Genomic DNA, 23702 nt, shown 5'->3' with positions numbered 1-23702 from the left:
GATGTGACGAATTCGGTACCGGGGTACCAAAATGAAATCTTGCCGCAGGCAAAAGTCTTGCAACGGGCACATGTGACACTACTACAAGCGTAAAGTGGGTTGCAACCCTCTAATATTGAAAGCAAATGTAAAATACACTTCACATCACGATATACCGGTATTTCGTTTTATGTGGTTGTAGCACATGTTAGGAATATTCTTTCAATACTGGGAAAACGTGTATGATATATCTTGCTACCTTCAAAACATCACAACATAAAGTCAACGCGTTATCCAGCATATGTAGATGTGATGTGGCGTAGTGTGAAAAATCAGAAAACATTCTTAGTACGAGAATTCTTCGTACATTCAGAAATTAAGTTATGAGCTTTGATTGCATCTGTACAGTTTGGGTACAATGTATAATGGCAAAACTAAAAACAACAATGTTCTACGCAGCCAACTGCAAAGTTAACGCTATGAGCCGGGCTGCTTCTCTGGGAAGCTAGTAGGCACAGTGACGAATTGTTTGAAGCATTGGAGCTTAACATTCCTGCTCCTCCTCCCTTCTCTCAAAATGGGCAAAAAGCACGGATAACTTAAAATTACCAGACTTCTAGATGATTCAATTAAATTTGTCGAGCCAACTACACAAGACATTTGGGATTGTACCTCAAGGAATGAATGCTGAAATGTCACGAAACTACCAGTTTCAACAAAAAGAACAACTCTAAAAAGGGTTATTTCTTACCTTTGAACAGCTGTCTACACTCGGAGAAAAACGCGCGAATATTAATTTCACAGGGAATTATGTAGGCACAAACATAGGCTACACCTCCACTCTGAAAGGTAATTCAAGACTGGTCTGATAACGCTGAGTTACGTCTAATACTATTGATCTTTTACCCTTATCGGAGCTTATGACATCAATGATAAGTAAATATCAAACTCGGCAAAATTCACAGCATTGTGCATCCAGTGACAGAAGGCTGATACAGAAATCTTAGGATGACTTCAGCGATTGTCAAACTATTGAATTAAAAGTTTCTTTAACTCCCATTGTTTGCAGAAGGGTGAGCGAAGACTTTTCGGATTGAATTCTACTCGTTACTGCACTAAGTAAACAATGTCCATGGTGTCGAACTAATATGGTCAATAAACCCGCAATTTAAAAGGAATTTTCAACAACGAGCCATAGACCAATATAAACTGCAAATACAATGCAGATACAATAAAACCAATGAAGGAATTAAAATGGGAGGTGTACACTAGAGGGAAAACATAACACTTTGCTGGATATGATAGAAGCAAGCCAAATAAGCATGTTCCGAATGACATTGGTTTACTTAGACATTTTGCGATTTTTAATTAATTCGTTAACCTTATAACATGTGATCTGTTAGTTGCGAAAGAAAATATTTTGCAAGTTTTGGTTAAATTAAGTTACCTTTTAGGAGCTAAAAAAAAGTTCATAAGTAGCTAAAGGAAAGTGAAGTGCACACGGAGAGTAGCAATTTCTATTCGCTGTTGCAAGAACACTTTCGGTCACCAGAGTCTAGGAGGAATTCATAGTGCTTCCAAAAAGAGAGATTATTGACTGTTTAAATTTTAAAAAGTAACGCCCAAGTAGGTATGAATTGGCGTCCGCAAAACCAGTGTAAATCCTTACATTTGTTTTTGTAGATTTTTTAAATAAGCATATATTAAAGTATTTTCGTGGCTAAATACAAAAAAGAAACGCACGAGAACATAAAATTGCAGAATTCGCATTTTTAAGCTCTCAAACTAAAATGTCAACTTACCTCCACAGTTGACACAGTATGGAATCCGTTAACTAAGGTTGTGGTTTTCTCGACTGTGTGGACAACATCGCCATTGATGTGGTTAGTAACAGATCCATTCAGCAAAGGTGGATTGACGGCCACCTTATTGAAAGCAGACTTAGGACCATTTTTCTCGACAGATTCCGGGTGTATCACATCCATGGTGCTGTATGTGTTCTAGACGGCACGAAACTGGAAAAAGAAATTACAATGCATTTTTAATAGTTAACACAAATATGTTGTAATAACACAATCTATAAATAAACTTAGGACTTATATACACAAAAGAGCAGAAGAATTAGAGACGGGTAAAGATACCATCACTCATACCTGTAGCATCAGAATTAATCATGACTGATTTCTCATCCCTCATTCTAAGACGATAAAAATCTCAAAGGTCAACTTCGAAGATTGGAAAGTAAGATTTTCAAATGTGACTAGTAAAATTAGCACTCAAGGTACAATTGATAGATTCAATATTTATACCTTTTACATTTACAAATTTTAATATAAAACAAATAGTTTCAGAGGTACAAATAATATTGTTAAATTAGTAAAGTTGGTTCAAAATAATGCGGAAAGAGTAAAATAGCAAACAAATTTTCCAAACAGTAGTCCATTTTTTCCCAAATCTGTACCGGTATAAATTTGTCAATCTGATTCTAAATTTATATTTGATTCCTTATATATTAACAAGTTGTTAGGACTGTTGAATTTTTGAAAGTTTATTCTAAAGCCTAATTTGTGTAGGACTCGTTAAGGTGACTGATGGTGAGAATGCCCTCAACTTCAGTTGATAAGAGTTACATGCGATTGTTTCTGAAATACACACGACTATACTTCAATTGTAACAACTTAGTAACGGCCCCGTCTATTTCGTTGCACTTTTTGACCCTAGGTGTAGTGTAGGTGCATTCCAGTGTCAGGCTGGTGCAAGAACGTTCCTTTGATTGGTTAGCACGCACCACATGACACCGTACACTGCTTCCGAACGTAGTGCAAACTACATGACACTAAATCATCGAAGTAGACGACTCGGTGCTACACTTTGAAACCAGCTCTAGAGGTGTTGAGTGCAAAGAGTCAAAAAGTGCAGCGAAGTAGACGGTTTGTTAATTGACAAGAAAAATCTGTTACCCGCGACTCGAGCTGAAATTTGATAAATGTCAATTCCTGCAGCGTCATCACCCTAAAATACTATAATCTGCAACAGAATTCGCGAATGGTAAACCTACATACTTTTATTTTTACTGTAAGCATGTTGTAGATGTGGTCGGACAGGACAAACTTAAGAAAATGCCAGAACGAAACTTTACTACCAGTTGTCACTGCTCACGGGACTGAAATGGCATAAGAGTTCCCCATGGTTTCATTAATACTAACTTTTAGTTCTAGTTGCATTTCACAGCAATTCAGCTAGCCAAACAAACTAACGTGGATAATGGAAAGAAGTTTTATGATCTGACATTCCTGCAAAAGATTTTCTTTAAAAAAAATCTGGCAATAAGACGATAAGGGCACAATTAAGTTGTAAATCTAGATACTGAGGAACGAAAAACAGGCTAAAAATTGCTGAATTTCTACGCGAAGTTAAACTGGTATTTTGTACTTTGTCGTGTACCTTACAAGACGAATTATCAATTAATATATGACTTATATATTCCAATTCTACAGATAACCTAGGTTGATCGTAGACTACATGTCAAACATCTCCCACGACACACTGAAAATTGACAGTTTTATATGAATGTGTCCTATGATGATTAACGGTGTAATAAAAACGTTAAAGATTAACACCACGTTGCTAACCTGAAACAGTTGTTTTTTTTTTTCCTAACAGTAACATCTGATACAATCTGTTTCACGATTAGCCAAGTGTGGCAGAGAAGCGAAATCAAATAAAGCAAATCAATCTACCACATACAAAATGTATTTGAATTATGAAGACCACAGCATAACACTGCTCAAAATCACAATTTTGATTTCTGAATTCGTTTTGGTGTAAATTTCTAAATCTTTTAACAAAAACGTTCACGAGAATGTCAATTGATTTTAAAATGTCTGGGTACATGAGCGCTTTCTATGTTGTTACAAGAGAAAGAGGTACAAATACAGCGGATTACAATTAATCAACGAATCCACAAATTCAACATGTGGGAATTGAGGATGTTGCAAATTTTGAATGTCCACTAAAAGAAATTAAAGTTACGCCGAAAATGTTATGAAGAGAACATGGTCCCAAAACAAATTCCACTAAAAACGACATACAATATAACATTACAATGTAGGTACGTAATGACTATCAAAACTGATAAATGCACAATCTTTACAAATATGTAGAAATGTGATAAAATCTAATGTGGTTTATCTAAGAGACGTTAGGTTCAAGTTTCAGTATGCGTGCAAAGAGCACACTCTTGAAGATAGTGTTAAGTTGTTTCTTAATAGTCAAATGTCAACCTAGGACAACGAAAATTAAACGCAGTTTCTCCAATTTAGGAATTTTGATCTACATTCTTCACTTATCTTCAACATTCACGACATTCAAGTTCACGTTCTCAAAATTCAGACATGACTGACGAAGGCTCAAGTGTTGTGAATTAATCAGTTATTTCTTATCTTTTGAGCTGTTGATCATGTTTCTTTCTTCAAAAATCTTATCTTAAAAGAAACAGTACAACTCAATTGCTATTGTTCCAAACGCATGTATACTTAATAATACATGTGTCACGATTAAATAAAAGGTGTAGAATGAAGGAGTCATGTCCGGTTTTATTACAATATAAATTAACCAATAACCGATAACGCTGACCAGTTTAAGTATTACTTCGAAGAATGTTCATATTTAAAGGTACACTGAGCTCATTTCCGATAGCATTTCCAGGATACCAAAGTTTACCATCAACACTTGGACATCGCTAACGTACGCAGGATTTTTTCGGAGGGGAATGGAATTGTAAAGATGTTCGGGGAAGAGGGATGGGGGGGACGGAACAAACTACAAAATATTTCGTTATCACCATTTTAAACCTTAGTTTTGAAAGTTGTTCAAAGACCAAAATGATAATCGGGGTTATTTCAAGATGAGTTTGCATTTACCACTTTGGTTTCATCGAATTCTTTAGTTTTTCATTTGAAATGATTCTATCAACATTTCGGAAGGGTCTGTAGCCCCATCAGCTCCCCTCTGTGTACGCCAGTGCTTGGCATGTCTATGTCTATGATTACACGAGTTGAGAACTTTAATGACAAATCTATAAATTTCCATTTACAAACTAGATTCGTACCAGGTAACTCCACCTACCGAATGCCAATCGCTTATCAGTGTATTTTACTGATAACACAGGCCTGCGATGAAAAAAATACAAGGGAAGTGATAGGTGAACTTTATGTATTTTGTCGTGCTGAGTTCAAAAAAAATAAAGAAAACTGTCCATCACGTCACGTTTTCTTGAAAAATTTAATTGTACATGGATTTGTATGAACATTTACCATAAATATGTTGTTTCGGCGTGGAATAGCTTTCCTCCCTGCTTGACCATTACAAACTATGTAAGAAAACTTTATCTTGCGTATTTTGGCATGAAACTCTGAGACCAGGACAAATCGTGGGCTCCTCATAAAGTGTGTGTGCAGTGTCTCAATGATCTACGCTTATGGTTCAACGGAAAGAACACTGCTTTACGCTTTGGAATTCCTATGACATGGAGGGAGCCGAGAAACCACTGTGATGATTGTTACTTTTGTGCCTGCCATGTCCGTGGGTATAACCGAAAAAATCACAAGCTAATCTCTTATCCTGAGAACATTATATCGGCCATACGCCCCGTTCCTCATGTACCTGATGTGCCAGTGCCTTTGCCTCCAACTGATTTACCAGTCATTTCTTCAGAGTCTCCAGACTCGGAACATCCAGACGGTCAAGGCTCCGATACCGAATGTAAGCCCTCTGGAGACTATTCACCTCAGCCCTTCTCTCAGGTTGAACTTAATGATCTGACTACAGATCTGGGCCTTTCGAAAGAGGCAGCTGAATTGTTGGGCTCCAGATTGAAAGAAAACATTTATTGTCCAAAGGAACCACGTTTTATTGGCACAGGAATCGAGAAAAGGACTTTGTTCAGTACTTTGAGAAAGCGGAGAACCTGGTCTATTGTTCTGATGTTCCCGGATTGATGAGCAAATTTAATATCACCTACGATAAAGATGAATGGAGGCTGTTTATAGATTCATCGACAAGGAGCCTGAAAGCTGTCCTTCATCACGGAAGCCAGTATGCATCTGTACCAGTTGCACACTCGGTACATTTACAAGAACGCTATGAAAACCTGGCTTCGTCCTCAACAAAATAAAATATTCCGACCACGGTTGGACCATTTGCGGTGATTTGAAAGTTATCTCCATGCTTCTTGGTCAACAAGACGAATATACAAAGTTCCCATGTTTCATTTGTGAGTGGGACAGCCGTGCAAAGACTCAACATTGGGTCAAGAAAGAATGGCTAAAAGACAATCTTGAACCAGGCACCAAGAATGTGATTCGGAACAGCTTAGTTGACCCAAAAAAGTATTGTTACCCCCGTTACCCAAATTAGGTGTAATGAAGCAATTTGTGAAGGCTATTCCAAAAGATGGCGATTGTTTCAAATACCTGTGCAAAAAGTTTCCAGGTTTATCTGCAACCAAGTTGACAGAGGGAATCTTTGTTGGTCCAGATATCCGCAAGCTCATGAAGGATAAAGACTTTGAGACTAGCATGACAACAACGGAGAAAGAAGCTTGGGTTGCCTTCAAAGATGTGGTCAGTAAATTTCTGGGAAATTACAAGGATCCTGACTATAAAGCAATTGTTATGAATATGCTGGACAAATTTCAAGCGTTGGGTTGCTCCATGAGTGTCAAACTACATTTCCTTCACTCACATGTGGACTATTTCCCCGAAAATTTAGGAGCAGTCAGCGAAGAACAGGGTGAAAGGTTCCACCAAGATATTAAAGATATGGAGTGCAAATATCAAGGACAACGGAACAAGAACATGCTCGCCGACTACTATTGGATGTTAACACGAGAGAGGCCTGAGATTGCACATAAAAGAAGAACGTCAAAAAGAAGTTTCAAAGGCAAAAGGGTACGTACGTAAATATAAACTTTGTGTTTGGTTTTGTTGTTTGTTCAGTTTACAATTTGTGTCAAACGTTCATGTACACATACATTGCTCCTCGTGGTCAATAGTCTATTTTATGTACGTTACCTTAATAAACACAAATGAACATAATACGTTGGTGCTTTTTTTTCTAGAACCTTCACCATAATGGGATGTTAAAAGTGTAAACTCAAGAGAACTTTGTGTTTTTCTCTCCACCAGAGGTGGCTCGTACGATCTGCCAACAGTGGTTTTCTTCCATTTAAACCTATACAAAATAAAATCAATTGCTAATAAATCAATTTGCATCACCAAGCATCAATTTTACATAGATTTAAATGGATCAAAACCACTGTTGCCAGATAGTGCATGCAAAATTGTTCGCGAAAATTCCTTTTTACATAGGATTTTAGCAAAAATATCGATATCGATTGTACAAAAAATCCTGACGTGATGGAAAAAAATTGAGGTCATTTTCGAAATCAGCACACCCAATAACATAATACTCAGCGTACACGTCTCTTGTATTTTTCAACAACTTCAATTTCGCAGGCCTGTGTAATTAATAGACCACTGTGGGTGTGCGGTAAGCACCTTTGGTCTACTTCAGTGCGTTACAAACCGAACATGAAAAGTTAATTGTTCGCAACGTGGGTGAGTGTTTCTATGAATTATGTCTATTTCGTCTCCACCATATGGCTGTTAATTTACTGCCATAAAAAAAAAATACCAATATACATAGAGAATGCCAAAATCGGCGCTCTTGTGTCTACATAGTAGATTAGTATTTAAAAAATATACATAAAAAACAGTCATGTACGACTTTAATTGGACGCTTTGAAAGCATCACCTAGACGACAACGCTTGAATCGGGATTGTCCATTTCATTCAACAATAGATAACAAACATATCAATATCTGAATTCTGATATTTAACTCCGTAGTAGCGAATGAACGTGGTCTATCTGTGTGTCCATTCAAGTCTTAAGTAAATCTCCATTTAACGTGTAAAGGACTTCTTTGATCGAGAAATTTTAATACGTTGTTAGGTTACAATATTTATATGCATTAAGAATCTGTTCTGTGAAGACAAAGAAATTGTCAAAACCTAACCAGTATTTAATTGCATTTTCGAAGCTATTCAATGAGCATTATAAATATGACATGTAGATTTCTTCCCATTAAACACAATGTTAGGCTTATTACGAAACGCAGTAATTTATTCCCTATCTACACAATTTTGATGGAAGTTGAACCCTACGTATTTTCATTTATTATCCAGCCCTCAAAAGGGGCTATTACAAAGAACAAGTAAACTTAATGGTACAATGCCTTTGTTACTTCGTCTGATTTGTCTGTTACACTACATATACATAATAAGTAGCCTCCATTTCATATAAATCAAACCGAAGCAGGAAAAAAACCATGCCTGGAAAGAACTACATAAGGGCATATAAAAGCCATGTACTTTCATTCAAGCAAAGAAAGCACCAAGAAAACTGCATTAACATTCCTTGGAATGTATTTAAGATCAGAGTTAATGCGCTGTAACTGCAAGTGAATTCTATTGTTCCAATCACAAATGGAACTTTTATCGATTTCTGCCTATTGTTCAATTAGATACGGTGACAATTTTCAATGTCACAACTACGATGTGAACCACGATATGAATGGTTTAGGAGGTCGAACACCAAAATAAAATTTAATGCCATGTTCAGTACCAAGAAATTTTAGTTAAGAACTGTATAACTTCTCCCAACATCTAATTTTAATTAACTGTTTAATTTGAATAAACGTGTTAACAGACGTTTTATTGCTTTACTGCAAAACTAAGTTTATTGGCAAACTCTGTAGAAGAGTAAATTTGCGAAAATGAACCACCGTATTTTCCTTATCATCTTCATTTTATCACCTTTTTTAAACACAGGAACAATTATGGATTCTTTCCACTGTTGAGGGATTTCTTCTTTATTCCATATTAAACAAATTAATTTATGAATGACATATTAACAAATTTCCACCATATTTAATTAACTCAGCTGGTATTAAATCTATGCCAGGTGCTTTGTTATTCTTTAGCCTTTTAATAGCATCTTTAACTTCAGTCAAGTTAGGTTTTGGAACTAAAGGTTCTGCTGTGTGGACTTCATTTACTTCTGATTTATCTCCTACATTTAAAAAGGTCATTAAAGTAGTTCTTCCATCTATTTAGAATATCGCTTGGGTCAGCTAGAAAATCACCGTCTTTATATTTTATCAAGTTTACTTTAGGTTGCCACCCCTTTCTAAATTCATTTACACCTTTATATAAATCTGATATTTTTGTTTTTGCTGTTTGTTTCAATATCGTTAATTTTGCTTTTCAAGTAATCTCTTTTTTTACTTCTAAACGTGCGTTTAACTTCTCGCTTTATTCTATTATAATTGCTTAGATTTGTATCATCAGTGTTATTTAACCACCTAAGACTAGCCTGATTTCTTATTTCTATTAGATTTTGACATTCATTATCAAACCATGGCTTACTTTTTCTTGGTTTATGTATTTATGTGGTTAATTTGTATTATTGTATATCTATGAACATTGAACACTGTTGGTATATAACTAGACACTTGACATCTTATGCATGTAAAATTTAAAAGCGGTGAAAAAGTTATTAAAAATAGAATGACTATGATTCAGTATATCATCTATTATGAAAGCATTAATCTCAAACATTTTAAATGGTACAATACTTTACGGATTCATTCTTTGCTCATTTACCGAAGGGTTTAAGTTCACCTCTCAACATTTGGACACAACATGAAATGAAAAGAACATGGTTCCAAACCAAATTCCACTGAAGCGATATCCAATATAATAATCGAATATAGGTACGTAATGACCATCTAAACTGATAAATGCACAATCGTTACAAATACAAATTAATGTAAAATTTGTAAAGGCTACATATATATTTATAAATGTTATCCCATTCCTACCAGCAGCAACTGCACCTAACATTGCCTTTGTGTTCAACTAGACACAAAACAATCAATGTCATTATCTAGTTGAAGCGTGCGACAACCGTGACGTTCTCAAAAAAGCTAACAGCAAGTCGTGAAGATTTACTCTTATTGACACGGACAGAATAAATAACAAGCACGTTCCACAAGCATCCGATATAATGCAATTCAAAGGAACGGACTTGCGTTGTGTTTGTATAACAATTTTGTTAGATCTGAAAATTGAATCCCAGGGAATACCTTGCGCTTGTACTTTGGCATCTAAGCCAAATGATTAATCCATTATATCCTGCTATACGTCTCCCCATGCCATAAACAGATTTAACAAAAGAGATAATAGAAGAGGTTCGATAATTGTCCACTTCAGCATGACAGCTAATACAAACTGAAGTAAGACATCGGTATAGTTTAATATGATGCTACTGCTTTTAGTTTTGCAGTCAACCCTCTTGAATCAAGTTATTCAGAACCAGCTTGAAGCCTAAAATATATCGCAGAAAGGAACTTTTCAAGGTCTGGTGTGTGAAAAACATGTAAACTATTTGGGAAAACTACGTTTTGCACTGAACTTCATAACCACGGAGAGTACAAGCTGGTTCAGTCTTAAGGCACACTGTATGTTCTTCGTAGTGTCAATCAAGCACTATATAACCAAGATTTGTGCACCATACAGCTCGAATTTACTAATTTATTGTTCACTTGGAATTAGAAATTCCTGATATGAACCAATTCCCTGCAATAATCAAATAGTGACTAATAATGGAATGATTCGAGGATCAAAATGAATGACATTTTTACACACATTGGGAAATTCACTGTGTAATTATCAGAATGATTTAACTATAGTCATGATTGAATCCTACCATATTTTTGCCTTGTATAATTCACTTTGACTTCTGAATGCACATTACTAATCTTTCATACCTTTCTTTTCTGGCTAATACAACCACCTGCTGAACAGCATACAAAAATTCTCCTACTGTTTTAAATCTACTACAACTATGTCAGCTGAATTTTGTGAAACTGTAGTGTAGGGCTATGCATAGTGAGTGTACTTTAATCTTGCATGCATCGAATTGTTTATCTTCCCTAGTCTTATGCGATTTGAATTTAAAGAAGATAACAGGCCGAATCCACTCAGCCTCTATATTTTTAACTGCTTTTCTTCAACTACCTGCAAAGCTATGAGTACAGAAGTAGAAAGCGTGGAGTCTGAATGCAGCATGAATGGATTAAAGGACAACATCCGGCAGATGACTTTGTAACCTTGAGACGAATTACACAACACTCAGTTCTACGGAATCAGAGAAAAACTGACCTTCAACTGTAACCCGTGGGTTATCGAAAGAAATTACCCGTATCAAAACTGTAGACAGAAAACCCAAGTTGTTAGATCTAAGGGGGGGGGGAGGAAAGCCTTTAAGCCTTTGGAAGGGATAACTTTTACTATATTCAGGACGACCTGTCAAGTATCTCAACATTGTGATAACATTTAATTAGTCTAAATGTGTTTAGTTTACAGTCGAGACTCAAGATATCAGCATTATGAAGTTCTTCGGTCATTATAGACATCCGTTGCTAACCTAACCAAAGGAAAAATAATAATGTGATAACTATTCTTTGGCATTCTTTTGAGTTGTGTTTTAATTGTTGAGTGCAGACAATTGAAAAGTGAAAACAACTGGTCATTGAACAAATTTGATTGTTAAATTTTGGTCTGCCGGTTTCAAATAAGCCTTCCAAATGTTACCTGCATGTACCATTTTATAGATAGCTACATGATATAATTTTTCGGAAATTTTCCGGTTATGATGTGGCAACAAGACGTTTTAGCTTTGTGGGTCTGGGACACTGTCATATGATAAACCATTACATGAAGAAATGGTCAAAATGCGAAAATTGTGACGCTGATGATGATCTCATTCACCATTAGTTGTGATCGTGGAAAAGAATTCTACGACCACTCAGCAAAACCAAGTTTAATGACTGTTTTTGTTAGAGTGGCAATTTTTTGTTGTTCTTTTTTCTTTAACCTAAGAAAAATTTCCAAATGAAAGTAAAGTAACAAAATATTTTAGTAGGACTACAAATACGAAGTTTCCTCAACACTAACTTCAAATCAGTGGAATGAACTCTGTGGTAATCCACAGAAATGGAATAATTTGCAGCTATATGTGCTGGATTTTGAAGGAAATTGAAAGGAACTAAATTGTGTTCATCTAGTGTGGTTGGTCTCAATGAAATGTTCCTGGACATAGGGTGTCGCATATCACTTAAGCAGCACCACCTGAATTCCTACGTGCATTTTCCCCACACAATCTTGCTGTTGATAAAATATGATAGATTATGCTCGTTCCTATAAGCAGATCCTAGCAAATTGCAAATCTTCGATTGTCCTCTCGCTGGCAAGAGTGTAATGTGAAACTGAAATCACATTACTTCTGTTATCGGATGCTGTTTGTGAACTACCTATCACTATGTAAATAGACAATCATCTTGTACACAAACACACCCATATTTTATACGTTACCCACTTCTGGAATGGCGTTCAAACCTTGTAGCTCACATAACTGTCAAGCCTCCATTGCTCTTCAGTGCATACATTCGACGGTAATTACTGAAAGCCGAAATCCTCAAAATGTACCTAAATGGTAAGGAACAGTCCATATTTCTTTATCTGTGTATAAAGAACTTATTTTCAATAAGTGACAACTAACGGGTATCATCTTTCCAAATGAAAAGCGTTGCAAACTCAGCACATGGGAGTCCATAGGCTTATCGGCATAGGCTGCTCCAGAGGGGTACAAGAGGATGATTGTGCAACCCTCCTTTTCAGGTCATCGTCCCTTTCCACACCCCAAGTTTGTCTCTAATAATAAATATTACATATTCAAGTAAAGGGAATTATTCGATTTTGGATGGTGGTAGCTGTGTAAAGTCCATATTTCTTTATCTGTGTATAAAGAACTTATTTTCAATAAGTGACAACTAACGGGTATCATCTTTCCAAATGAAAAGCGTTGCAAACTCAGCACATGGGAGTCCATAGGCTTATCGGCATAGGCTGCTCCAGAGGGGTACAAGAGGATGATTGTGCAACCCTCCTTTTCAGGTCATCGTCCCTTTCCACACCCCAAGTTTGTCTCTAATAATAAATATTACATATTCAAGTAAAGGGAATTATTCGATTTTGGATGGTGGTAGCTGTGTAAAGTGTAATCCAGTCCCGATTAGTTTCTGTGTAATGTATTTTTTTAGTTACTATTCGAAAAAAATATTTTAAAGAAGTAAAGTGCATTCTAATATTGTTTCATATAGTTAGTAGACTTTAGGGTCCATAAATTAGTTACATGTTTCTGATTTTATTACTGTTATCCATATTATGGTAATTCAGTACTCAATGAGTGGTGGTAATACTTATCAACTATAAGGGGCTGGATCCCCAGTGTTGACGGAACGACAATTTTAATTTCAATCAATCATAAGTACTGACAAAATACTTTTAATGTTTGAAGGGCTAGAACCTACTTCAAATACTTATACAAGCAAAAAGTGCAAAATTAATAAAGCAACATTACCAGAAACAAGAAATAACAGTAGAATATTTACAACATAAAAATGACTCTTCCGCTAAGAAACTGAATCGCTGTGTGTATATAAGGATAAATTAATACATAAATGGTGGTGCTCTTTCGATGAAATTCACATCGTGCCCGTCATAGTAGGTTCATTACCCCAGATGCACTCCTAGCTTCCAGATCCTTGCCTTGTTTGTGCTTCTCAGGCAAATATTAGTCGAGATATAAACGGCAGCTCTAAAATCTAGGAAACATATGTTGGTTGAATTCAAGAGACTTGCCTCAATTGGAAGCAGAAGAAAGTGGAAGTAGTACTCGCAACACAGCTTAGCAACAGAGCCAAGACAATGGAATTCTTTGCAAATTATGAAAACATTCGGATAGGGTTTAAGATAGCGTTTAAGTGCTTCAGATACGCCTTTTAACTGCATGCTCGTGCAAGGGTCGAACAGAAAGAATTAACTATTGCAACACTTATTGCAACACTTAGCAATGTCATTGACAGTCATAGAACTAGAATGGGGAGGAGGATTTGTATGCAACTAACCTGTCAAAATATGGAAACAAATATGTACTTAAAACGCAAAATATGCAATAAATTTCAAATGTGTAACGAAACCCGAAACATTAATTGCTAGCGAGGCTGATATAGCAACAATGAGAGCGAAAGGAGAGGATACTTTTTCGAGATGGTAATTTTTGTATGCCTTTGTATCCGAGTGATACTGACATGGGGTTCTGCACATCGGACAAGGTGGGAGAGGGGGTGTAAAGCTGGTCGCCCACTGAGATGCGGCGAAACACTGAAATATCCTGCAACAGAACTTCTGCCGTCTGCTTCTATTGAAATCAAATTGTGTAACGCGCACGACAGGGAAGAGCACGGAACGGCGGAAGCCGGAATTTCCATGCCAGAGGTCTGCAGGTTATCTTAAGAGTTATCGCCCACTGAGACGCCGGAAACTGGTCTGTTGCCGCGATTCCCGCGTCTGAGCGTCAAGCTTTAGACAACAATGTTTAGGGATTGTGCCAAGACAAGTCAGTCTCTCGAAAACTAGACCCGACCTTGTCAAGACGAGACAGACACACCTGTCATACTTCAAAACTACAACTACCATCATTGGTAGTCCCGACATCACGTTACGCACATTCTGCACAAGCATCACATTTCTTCAACACAAGACACGCCTCCGAATCCCACGCACCATCAACAATAACACTGAGCAGGTGCTGAGTGAAGTTTTTGCAACTGCCAAAACCATCACCAACGCTTGCGGATCAAAGCGGCGTAGAGCAATGAACCTGTCGCAAATAGGTCAGAGGACAAGATCTTGCGTTGAGAACTGCCCTCGTCGAGAGCCGTGCGAAAGAAGCGCGGAAACCTGTGTTCCTTCCTCTTGCTTCTGGCTTCGTGCTTCATTTCCTGCTCATTGATTACCCAGTGAAGTGAAAGTGCTCCGCGGACCTCGACCACAAGAAGTGGTCAACCACGTGCGAGTGCAAGCTACTTCAACTTCCCCTAAGCTCAGAGCCCTTTACCTTTTGGCAGTACAAAGGCAAAGCAGGAAAGATAGAAAACACTAACAGAGATAGACCTATTTGAAAGGGTTGAACAAGTCTAAAAACCTGAGTAGTTTGGTTAAATATTTTGAATCAATGATAGTCAAACATTGTGCTAAGACTTTCAAAAGATCTTGAGAACGTGATATATGGTTGAGGAGGACCTACGCACAGTTTTGTGTGTTCACATAGAATTAACGCACAGCAGCTATGTCCAACTTACGGCCCTCACCGGACTGTTCGATTTACAACTACAAATTGGTATTTCTTTGTAGCAATGCCAAACATGCAATTTCATTGGTTTTACTCAGTGGTTAAACGATGTTTGAACGAGCCTTGGGGATAGCTGGGAATAATTTAACATGGTGACAACGAGACATCTAGGGGGGATGCTTTGCGAAAATTTTGCTAGCTGGGAGGATACAATCTCCCTACAGGCCCCCCCTCCCCTTCCCTCACTTTGATCGCTGTCTTGTAACAGACAGTTTAGAACTTTGCTTTATAGAATCCCTATGCCAACAAAACAAGTGATACCTTTGGTCAGAGTACAGTGCATATCGGGATAAGGCTGAGGGTGGATAGCCAACCCCAACCAACACTATCCTCAGTTTAATAGGCCACTGTTACTAGATATTCCTAATGCCGTACTTCAACAGGCTAGAATGTAGAGTGAGTGTATAAGTATTACCAAACAAACTGTTCACCATGTTTAATCAATTTCATTTAACGACAGCTTCAAATATTGAAACAAAACTACAAACAAGCTGCTGACAGCCTTTGCACCAGCATTTGTAGCTCAAAATCCATTCCTTAAAAACACTAAGGATGAAAGAGAAAAATTAAAATTGCTATGGACAATTTGCCGACCAATACTTGTGCATCCCACGGTATAATCAACCGCAAAGATGATGGTAGCAAATTTTCCGTCGTTATTTCGATCTTTTTCTTCACTGTGTGCGCTTTCAGGGAATAGAATTGTGCTGGAAAAGTTTTACTCTGCTCATTCGTACTCTGCTTTCTTGAACCACACGTTGCTGAAAGCTGATTGAACGGACAGGGTGATGGACAATTTGCCTACTCTCACATTTGCCGTTGTCTGCACATGCAAAATCTGTCGCAAATCAAATGACCTCGGCATAACCTCATACTGCAAAGGTTCCAGAACCGTAAAGCATCCAAGGTCACTTGATTATTATCTTCTGTTGTTGCTTCAGTCAGTTAGCGCAATATGAAACCAAGAGGACCTTGAATTTGCTACGAAGTTCACGATTCTTTTCCGCAGGAAAGCGAACACCAGCTGTAGTCCTTGAGTGAAAGTGGGCTAACAATAAAGGATGGCGTGATAACATAACGGTGGAAACTTAAAACTTATCGGCGAATTCGCAATAAAAATATGGCAATTAAATGCAACTAGTCTTAATTAATATTGTATTAGTTCTTTAAACATTACAGCTGAAGAGGTCCATGGCAAATGAACGGTAAAGAACTGCCGAAGTAGACTATCTGAAACTCATTCTAAACAAACTTCAATTCATACGATCTACTTACACAGGCAACTCGTCGGCTACTGGTGTGTGGCGTACCTACTGGTCTGTAGCAGATTACAGATTCCATTATCTCAATTACAAGAAACAGCTGCATCATAGTACTAGAACATATCTTGTTGACTTCCTTACTTCATTCTTAATCTTTTCTTCGACTAACATTGATTCATGCAACGTTTTCCAATTATACGTTAGTAATAGAAGGCGAAGATAACATGACAATAGTGTGAATAATACACTTGTGATGATGGATACGAAGTTTATGAAACGAACTCAATTACTGGGCAAGGGAGTAGGGTTTTAGCATGATTTCATTCCGTTGAAAGCTCCAAGTGGACGAATATTGACGCAATACTTGCATTGTAATACAATAATCTTACGTGAAGACGATATGATGAAATTGATGAAGGGACACTCGCAAAGAACACCCATGCCCAGGATTCGAACTCGGGACCCAGAGCGCTGTGCTAACCACTCCGCCACGGAGGTCTGCTAATTAAATCTGTGCGATATTTCGATATTACAGAAATTACATTTATTCTCTCGATAATAGGAGTGGTTGAGACTACACACTGCATAGCGAACAACTCCCAATGTGCTGTGAAACCCCTATTTTTGCTTATTTCTATCTAAATAACAATTCTCTTATATTAGATACCCAATATCGATATCTACAAATCGATATCGCACAGCCCTGTATTGCTTGATTTAAGTCTCAACTTTTATCTGGCTTCCATACGAGTTAACAGGAATCTAATTCAGAACCAGTATCACCAAAGGAGAGACGTTAATCCCTACTAATGTGCACAAGTTATTCTTTAGTAAGTGCTGATTTTTAAAAAAGTAACAAAACTACACAAAATTATGAGAATTTAAATGTTACGTCCAGTTCAGAGTCAGGCTTCTGTCTTAGAACTGTGGAATAGTTTGTTTTTGAGAAATAACTTGAAATTGTAAACAAAATTCGGTTTGTCATGCAACGTTATTCAAGAAGATGCGTAGTATGTTTAGATGAACGCTAATACATTATTAATTTTAGTAAGATTATGTGGCCAGCTATTTTATGAAAAACTGTCTACAATCTCAATTCCAGAAGATCCTTTTTCATTATTGAAGCCACTGGGTTGATTTTCAGTGTATTTTTTTTCTATATCAAAAGGTATAAGGATATTTTTTTTCACTAATAAATCAGCTGGAAAGAAGCAGAGGGCAAAATAGGTGTTAAAAAGTTGCGACAAACTAAGTATCCAAGTTCACACGGAAAATAAAATTTATCACGATTCACATCAGCAAGCTAAAAATCATAGCCCTGTTCATAGCAGAAAGAAATTAGTACTTTAACATGAGTTAATTGGATAATAAAGGGGAAATTAAAGAAATTAAGTATTTATTAGGAAGGTTTGTGTGATTTCGATCTCAAATTACCTTGATGTTACCAGTGATACTTAAAACAGACCAGGGACCACGCTATGCTCTCAAGGGCAATTAGCTGTGGGAGGGATGGTGTTAATCTTGTCTAGCTTAAACGCTTCCAAATAAACTTTAAAGTGCCAACTAAGTAAGGGTACATACACTTCAGATTCACTGTGCCTAATTCTTCCCTGTTGAAAGCCAACCCTGCCTCCTTACTATTGGCAAAATTTATGATATTTCTTCGCACCTCTTTAATGGGGACGATGTCCCAGTCTCCCTTTACCTTCCTGCTACGTCACACCTCCGCTCCTTCCGGTTCAACAGATCATCTGTACCAGAGTCTGCTAGTAATCTGGAGTAACGCAAAACAAATGTGGCCCACATTCTCTCGCTACTCTCTAAGCCCTTTGCAGCAGACTGGGTGCATAAATATGGTTAGTGAAATCCATTTTTTCTATTGTTTTTTGAGTCGCTTTTATAACTCTTGGCTTAACCGCGACGAAGAGCCGCACTGTTTAACCTCTTGATTTTTACCACAAACTTATTTACCGAAAAGGAATATAAATTCTTTGAATTTCAGAGTGTGTTTTAACGATTCCATAACCTTACATTCCCTTAAACCACTAACGCCTTATGTGGCAATTATTCGTGAACTGCAGTTCGAACATATCCATCCCTACAAAAGCAATACTTGCATTGTAATGCAAGAATGTTTGCTTTTCCTATTAACGAATCTTTTCATGTTCTAGGCCAGGAAAATGCTATTTCATCTAGCACACGAACTTGAAACTTATCTACCTGAAGACAAGTGCCATCTACTTAACCTCTTATTCCTATTTGCCGAATACTCAGAGCTTCACATTAACGGAACGGGATAACTACAGAACAACATGCTACCTAGCATGTTACGGTTTCGTGATGAAGTTAACTTGGAGAGATATCAGCGCCAGAACGAGACGAAATATTTGTATCTCAGAATCAAAATGGGTCAATGTCTTAGGCTCCCAGCTGTAAAGGAACTAAGGTCATTAATCTTGATGACGGCCAAGTAACGAGACGAATTCAAATAATTTTGAAGTTGGGTCACACTTTAAGGTTATCGGTGTACGGATTAGTTACGGTGAAATGGTTAGGGTCGCAGGTTGCCAGATTGATGTATGCCATACATAACTAGCTTACTCCCCCCGCTCCTATTCCTTGACCTGATTGAATTCCAGAATATAACTTTTCTTAAAGACCGCGAAAACTTCCACTTTTCGAACGATCTTTCAGATTTCAGTTACGTACATTAACAAATGTGAACCCCCTAGCAAACTATAGAATGACTCAAAATTTAATCTACATTAATATTAAGAAGTGTTATTACTATCATTCTATTTATTTAGTAACAGTTGCGAGTGTGATCTGTATGTCTGGAAAGAACAAAATTTGATAAACAAGGTCAAAGAAGACTACAAAAGACTGTAGAATAATCATTCCCTTAATATGAAGCACAGATTAATTCTGGCGATTCTTTTGTAATGACATTTTATTTGTATACGTTCAATTTGGTGGTCCATGATTACAACATTTTAAAAAATATATATATTTCAAAGGCGCAAACAAAATCTTTATTTAGGTGTGTTTTTCCGGAAAACATAACCAACTTGTCACCACGTTGCCTTGCTGGGTTCAAATGTTGAGACTATGCCATAACGTGAAAATCACAAGGCTCTGACCAGTTACATGTAAGATTTTCTGATAAATCCGAGAGTTTGGACGTTGTAGTTCTTAATCGAAACAATTTACTACAGATTGTTCCGAATGAGTTTTTGTTTGGTGAATCGTCGGATCATCCATGTAAGAAGTGGTTTATCAAACCAACTGATCAGTAGGGAAAAGCTACAAGTTCTCTTACATTTATTTTAAAGGTGCATAAAAGAGCTTTGGCTTTTCGCACTCCTTTAGTACAGCCGACAACGAAGACAGTAGTACGCGAATTCAATGTCACCATGTTCCATCACAGTTTACCGAAACTTGAAAGTCAAATTAAAAACACAAGTAGAGGCAAATATCAGCTTTAGCATTTGCACTATTGATTGATTTGCTTTATTTTACTTCGCCTTTTGTGCCACTTTTGGCTAATTTGCGAAGATGGGGATGAATGATTGATGAAATTGACGAATGGACACTCAAATATTCATGCCGGGATTCGAACCCAGAACCCCTGGCGTCGTAGCGCGATGTTCTAACCACTCTGCCACGGGGGCTGGCAGCATTTACACTATATTCCACTTCTTAAAACGATAGGATTTAGGGGGAGGGGCGACTGAAATAGCTATGGATAATGTTCCTACTGCTAACTTTAGCCGCTGATTGTACAGCGATGCTTAACGTGCAACTGTTTCAAAAGAACGGTTATCTGCGACAGTGCCACAAGAGTATTCTTAAGAACCGACCTTTCCAAGTATACAAATCTTATCCTTAACGTTTCCTTGTCCGCGAGTTCAATGAATGAAATGTTACCCACGCACGACTTATCAGCAGCCAAACAAAAGCTGTGTACTTATCCATTTGACCATCTTTGAAGGAGGGCTGTAAAGTGCTGCATTACAAAGGCGACCAAAATAAATTGCTAATATTTATTGACTTAGCATGTTGGGGAAATTCGTGATGCGGGAACATGAATAACTTGCTATTGACCGAGTCAAACACCTCAGGACAAAGCACAACAATCACCTTAACTGATTTTCACAGGTGTAGAGGTTGCGGTACAAATCTGCACTTTGATCTTAAAATTGACAAATGCTGAGCACCGAGTTCCAAGAACTGACTTCGGTTTATAAGAAAATGCTCAGATTGTAATTTGCCTTGCACGAAAGCCTTATCCCACAGTTCTGTCAACGTTCCGGGAAATCGTAATTTCCACAACATGAGCGAGCAAGTGCTTCCAGATGCACGGTATGACCCGTGGAACGATGAAATTCCCCTCCCTTCAGGAAGGAAAGACACATTAAAGTTACATCTTCAAATGTTAGTTCTTGCGATTTAATTAGATACAACTAAGATTTCCACAATGTATGAATCCACGAAAACTAGAAATAGTATGCAGCAGAAAACCTCTGAAAAACAATGATAGGGCAGAATAGAATCTATGAAGTCGAGAAATTTTGCTACCTTGGGAGTACACTAATATTAAATAACTGAAGATGCAGAAACGAGATCACAAGTAGGATAGTACAAGCAGAGAACTTTACCAGAACAAAATTTACCTAAAAGAGCATAGATATAGTTAAAAGGAAGATATTCGTTAAGCCATATGTCGAACACAACACTATATGGATACGAAACCTTGACAGTGGCTGAAGCTGAAAAAAGCCTTCGGAAAATTATCGAATATCAAAAAAGACCCTGAGCCAACAAACGCTAAACAGATACGAAAAATGCCTGCATAATTGTCATTCGCCAACTGAACGATTCCTGGTCCCATTTCACAAATGATTTGGAATGAAATTTAGAAGCCATTTTTCTCAAATATCGCCCCCTCCCCCCTCAAGAGGTAAAAATAAAATTTAGTCTATTCATGGCAAATTATATTATCTAGGCATTAACAGGCTTGCGCTTGGGAGAATCTGATGATTATATATATATATAAAACAACTCAGTTTTGATATCCTTTCTCCCTTTGAGAGATTCGCCATGAGGATATACCGTACCCAACACTTTTACCCGCAACAGTCTTCTAATCAAAAGTTTTGCTCCTTTCTTTACTATACGCGAAAAATTTTGACTGGCGTCAGTCTGGTTTCAAGGCTATGTCGAAACCCGTAATTTGGAATTTATACTATCATTACCTCAATTTTGCGTCTATTTTTATACTGTGCACAAAAAGTTCAGCTCCTTTCAAATTATGGTAACCTAGCATCCAAACATCCGGTTCGTTATTCAAAACCAACGAGAAACTTCAAAGTTTTGCGTCTGAGGAAAGAATGCAGAACTTTTCGCGTGAAAATATAATAGTCTAACCATTTCAATGCTTCTTCCGGCGATATGCAAACTTCAACCATTTAACCGTAGAGTGAAAGGAACAAATTTCTTCCATGCAGTACAAAAACACTTAAATGGAACAACCACTTATGAATTTTCTGTGAATAAAAATAGCCAAGTCAGACACTATCATCATTATCATTGCTAGAGGTCGAGTAAGAGGAATACCCAACTAATCCGGAAAGCAGTAGAAAATTTATTTCTGACGTCAGTATGGAAGGTAAAGTTATTCCCGGTGTATTGCACCACCCCATTAACGTAAATAGCAGTGTAAGAAACATTCCTTAAATGTTGCTGTTACGACTCAATGTGTACACACACACACACACACCCACCCACACACACACTGCTGACCCCTGGAACCTTGAAAAAGGAAACCAAGAACATTGTGAAAACTTGCTTTGGGTAATCTTCCACAGATTACAAGTTAAAATAAGCTACATAACTATTTAGTTCTCACCAGAAAGATGAAACCTCGAAGTTTGAGCTTACAATAATCGAGATAATTATCGTCAGGGGACTTGTGAAGGGCGAAAAGAAACACAATTTCCTTGTGTAATCATGAAAAACTAGCTACAGTCACGTCAGTCTCGCGTGTTTGTTTGGAAACTAATTTCAATGGACCTCACAATATGGTGACGAAATGCCACCGGGTGTTTCTTTTTCCTTCTTTTGCGCAAATTGCCCTATGGAAAAGTATACTACTGGCCAGCACGGTGACGTAAAAACCCAAAAAGTACGAACAGAAATTGAAAGGATAGCGGACCAAAAAAATTCGATTTGAATCCCGGAAGTGGGTGTTTCCTGCAGGCCTTTTAATGGGAATGGGTTACATTTCAACGGAAGCCATAGACGTAAAGTGAAAAAAAAAATGAAAAATTCGCTGTAATGAATTAATTTCAAAGCAGGAAGAAAAAATATCAAAATGTAGCCAGAGGTGGATTTACTGTAGTGTATCCCGTGCTAATTAAATTGTGCGCCACCATTCTTGTATTTGTTTCTTTTTGACGTCCCCATTCTGGCTCGAAAGGCAAATCGCGGCTGAGTAGATGCAATTATGAAGGTGCACAGAAATGCACCCACACCAGGACTCAAACCCGAAACCTACGCTGTCGAGACAGTTCGCCAATCAACGCGCTAAGCCAAATCACGAATAAACCGTAAAATAACATGTAATTAGTAATTTAGTTTTTATGACCATAGACAGTGCAAATAGATTTTCAAATGTGGTTTAAAAAAGTCCAGAAGTTCTGTAGAACAGATTTTAAAAAACCCTATGTTCTTGCCATGGCTACACTGTGCGAGAGAGACACTATCCAACAAGCACATTTATATTGTTTCTATTTATATACATGCAGTTGGTGTTTAGATCTGGAAGTCTTCGCACAAAAGCGCTTTCTTTAGTCCATTGCCCTAGACTGCGGGAGAGAGAATACTGAACAGTGATCCAATAAACTGATAACCTGTTTCTTTGAGTGATCTCAGCTTCTTTGAGTGATCTCAGCTAAGTACCTGTTAATATGCACACTGGCCTCAGTTGTGCTATAATTCTCTTCTATATAGATCATAATTGTCCGATGCCGGTGGAACCGTACTTTGGACAAAGAAGCTATATAAAGAAGCGGATTGGGGCAC

At 37.4% G+C, this 23702-nt stretch overlaps 1 protein-coding gene across 1 annotated transcript in view; it reads right to left on the bottom strand.

Moving 5' to 3' along the window:
* Positions 1-23702, bottom strand: part of LOC145994700 (long-chain-fatty-acid--CoA ligase ACSBG2-like) — a 100924-nt gene that overhangs the window by 64870 nt on the left and 12352 nt on the right. The window contains exon 2 of the mRNA XM_083130869.1: positions 1782-1994. Coding sequence (XP_082986995.1) covers positions 1782-1964 — 183 coding nt within the window. The 5' untranslated portion in view covers positions 1965-1994. The remainder of the gene's footprint in view (positions 1-1781; positions 1995-23702) is intronic.

Source organism: Lepisma saccharinum, chromosome 11 (assembly GCF_977018435.1).
Source record: "Lepisma saccharinum chromosome 11, izLepSacc3.1, whole genome shotgun sequence".
NCBI classification, from domain to species: domain Eukaryota; kingdom Metazoa; phylum Arthropoda; class Insecta; order Zygentoma; family Lepismatidae; genus Lepisma; species Lepisma saccharinum.
Note: the sequence above shows the minus strand (reverse complement) of the source record. Positions and strands in the feature narration are given on the sequence as shown.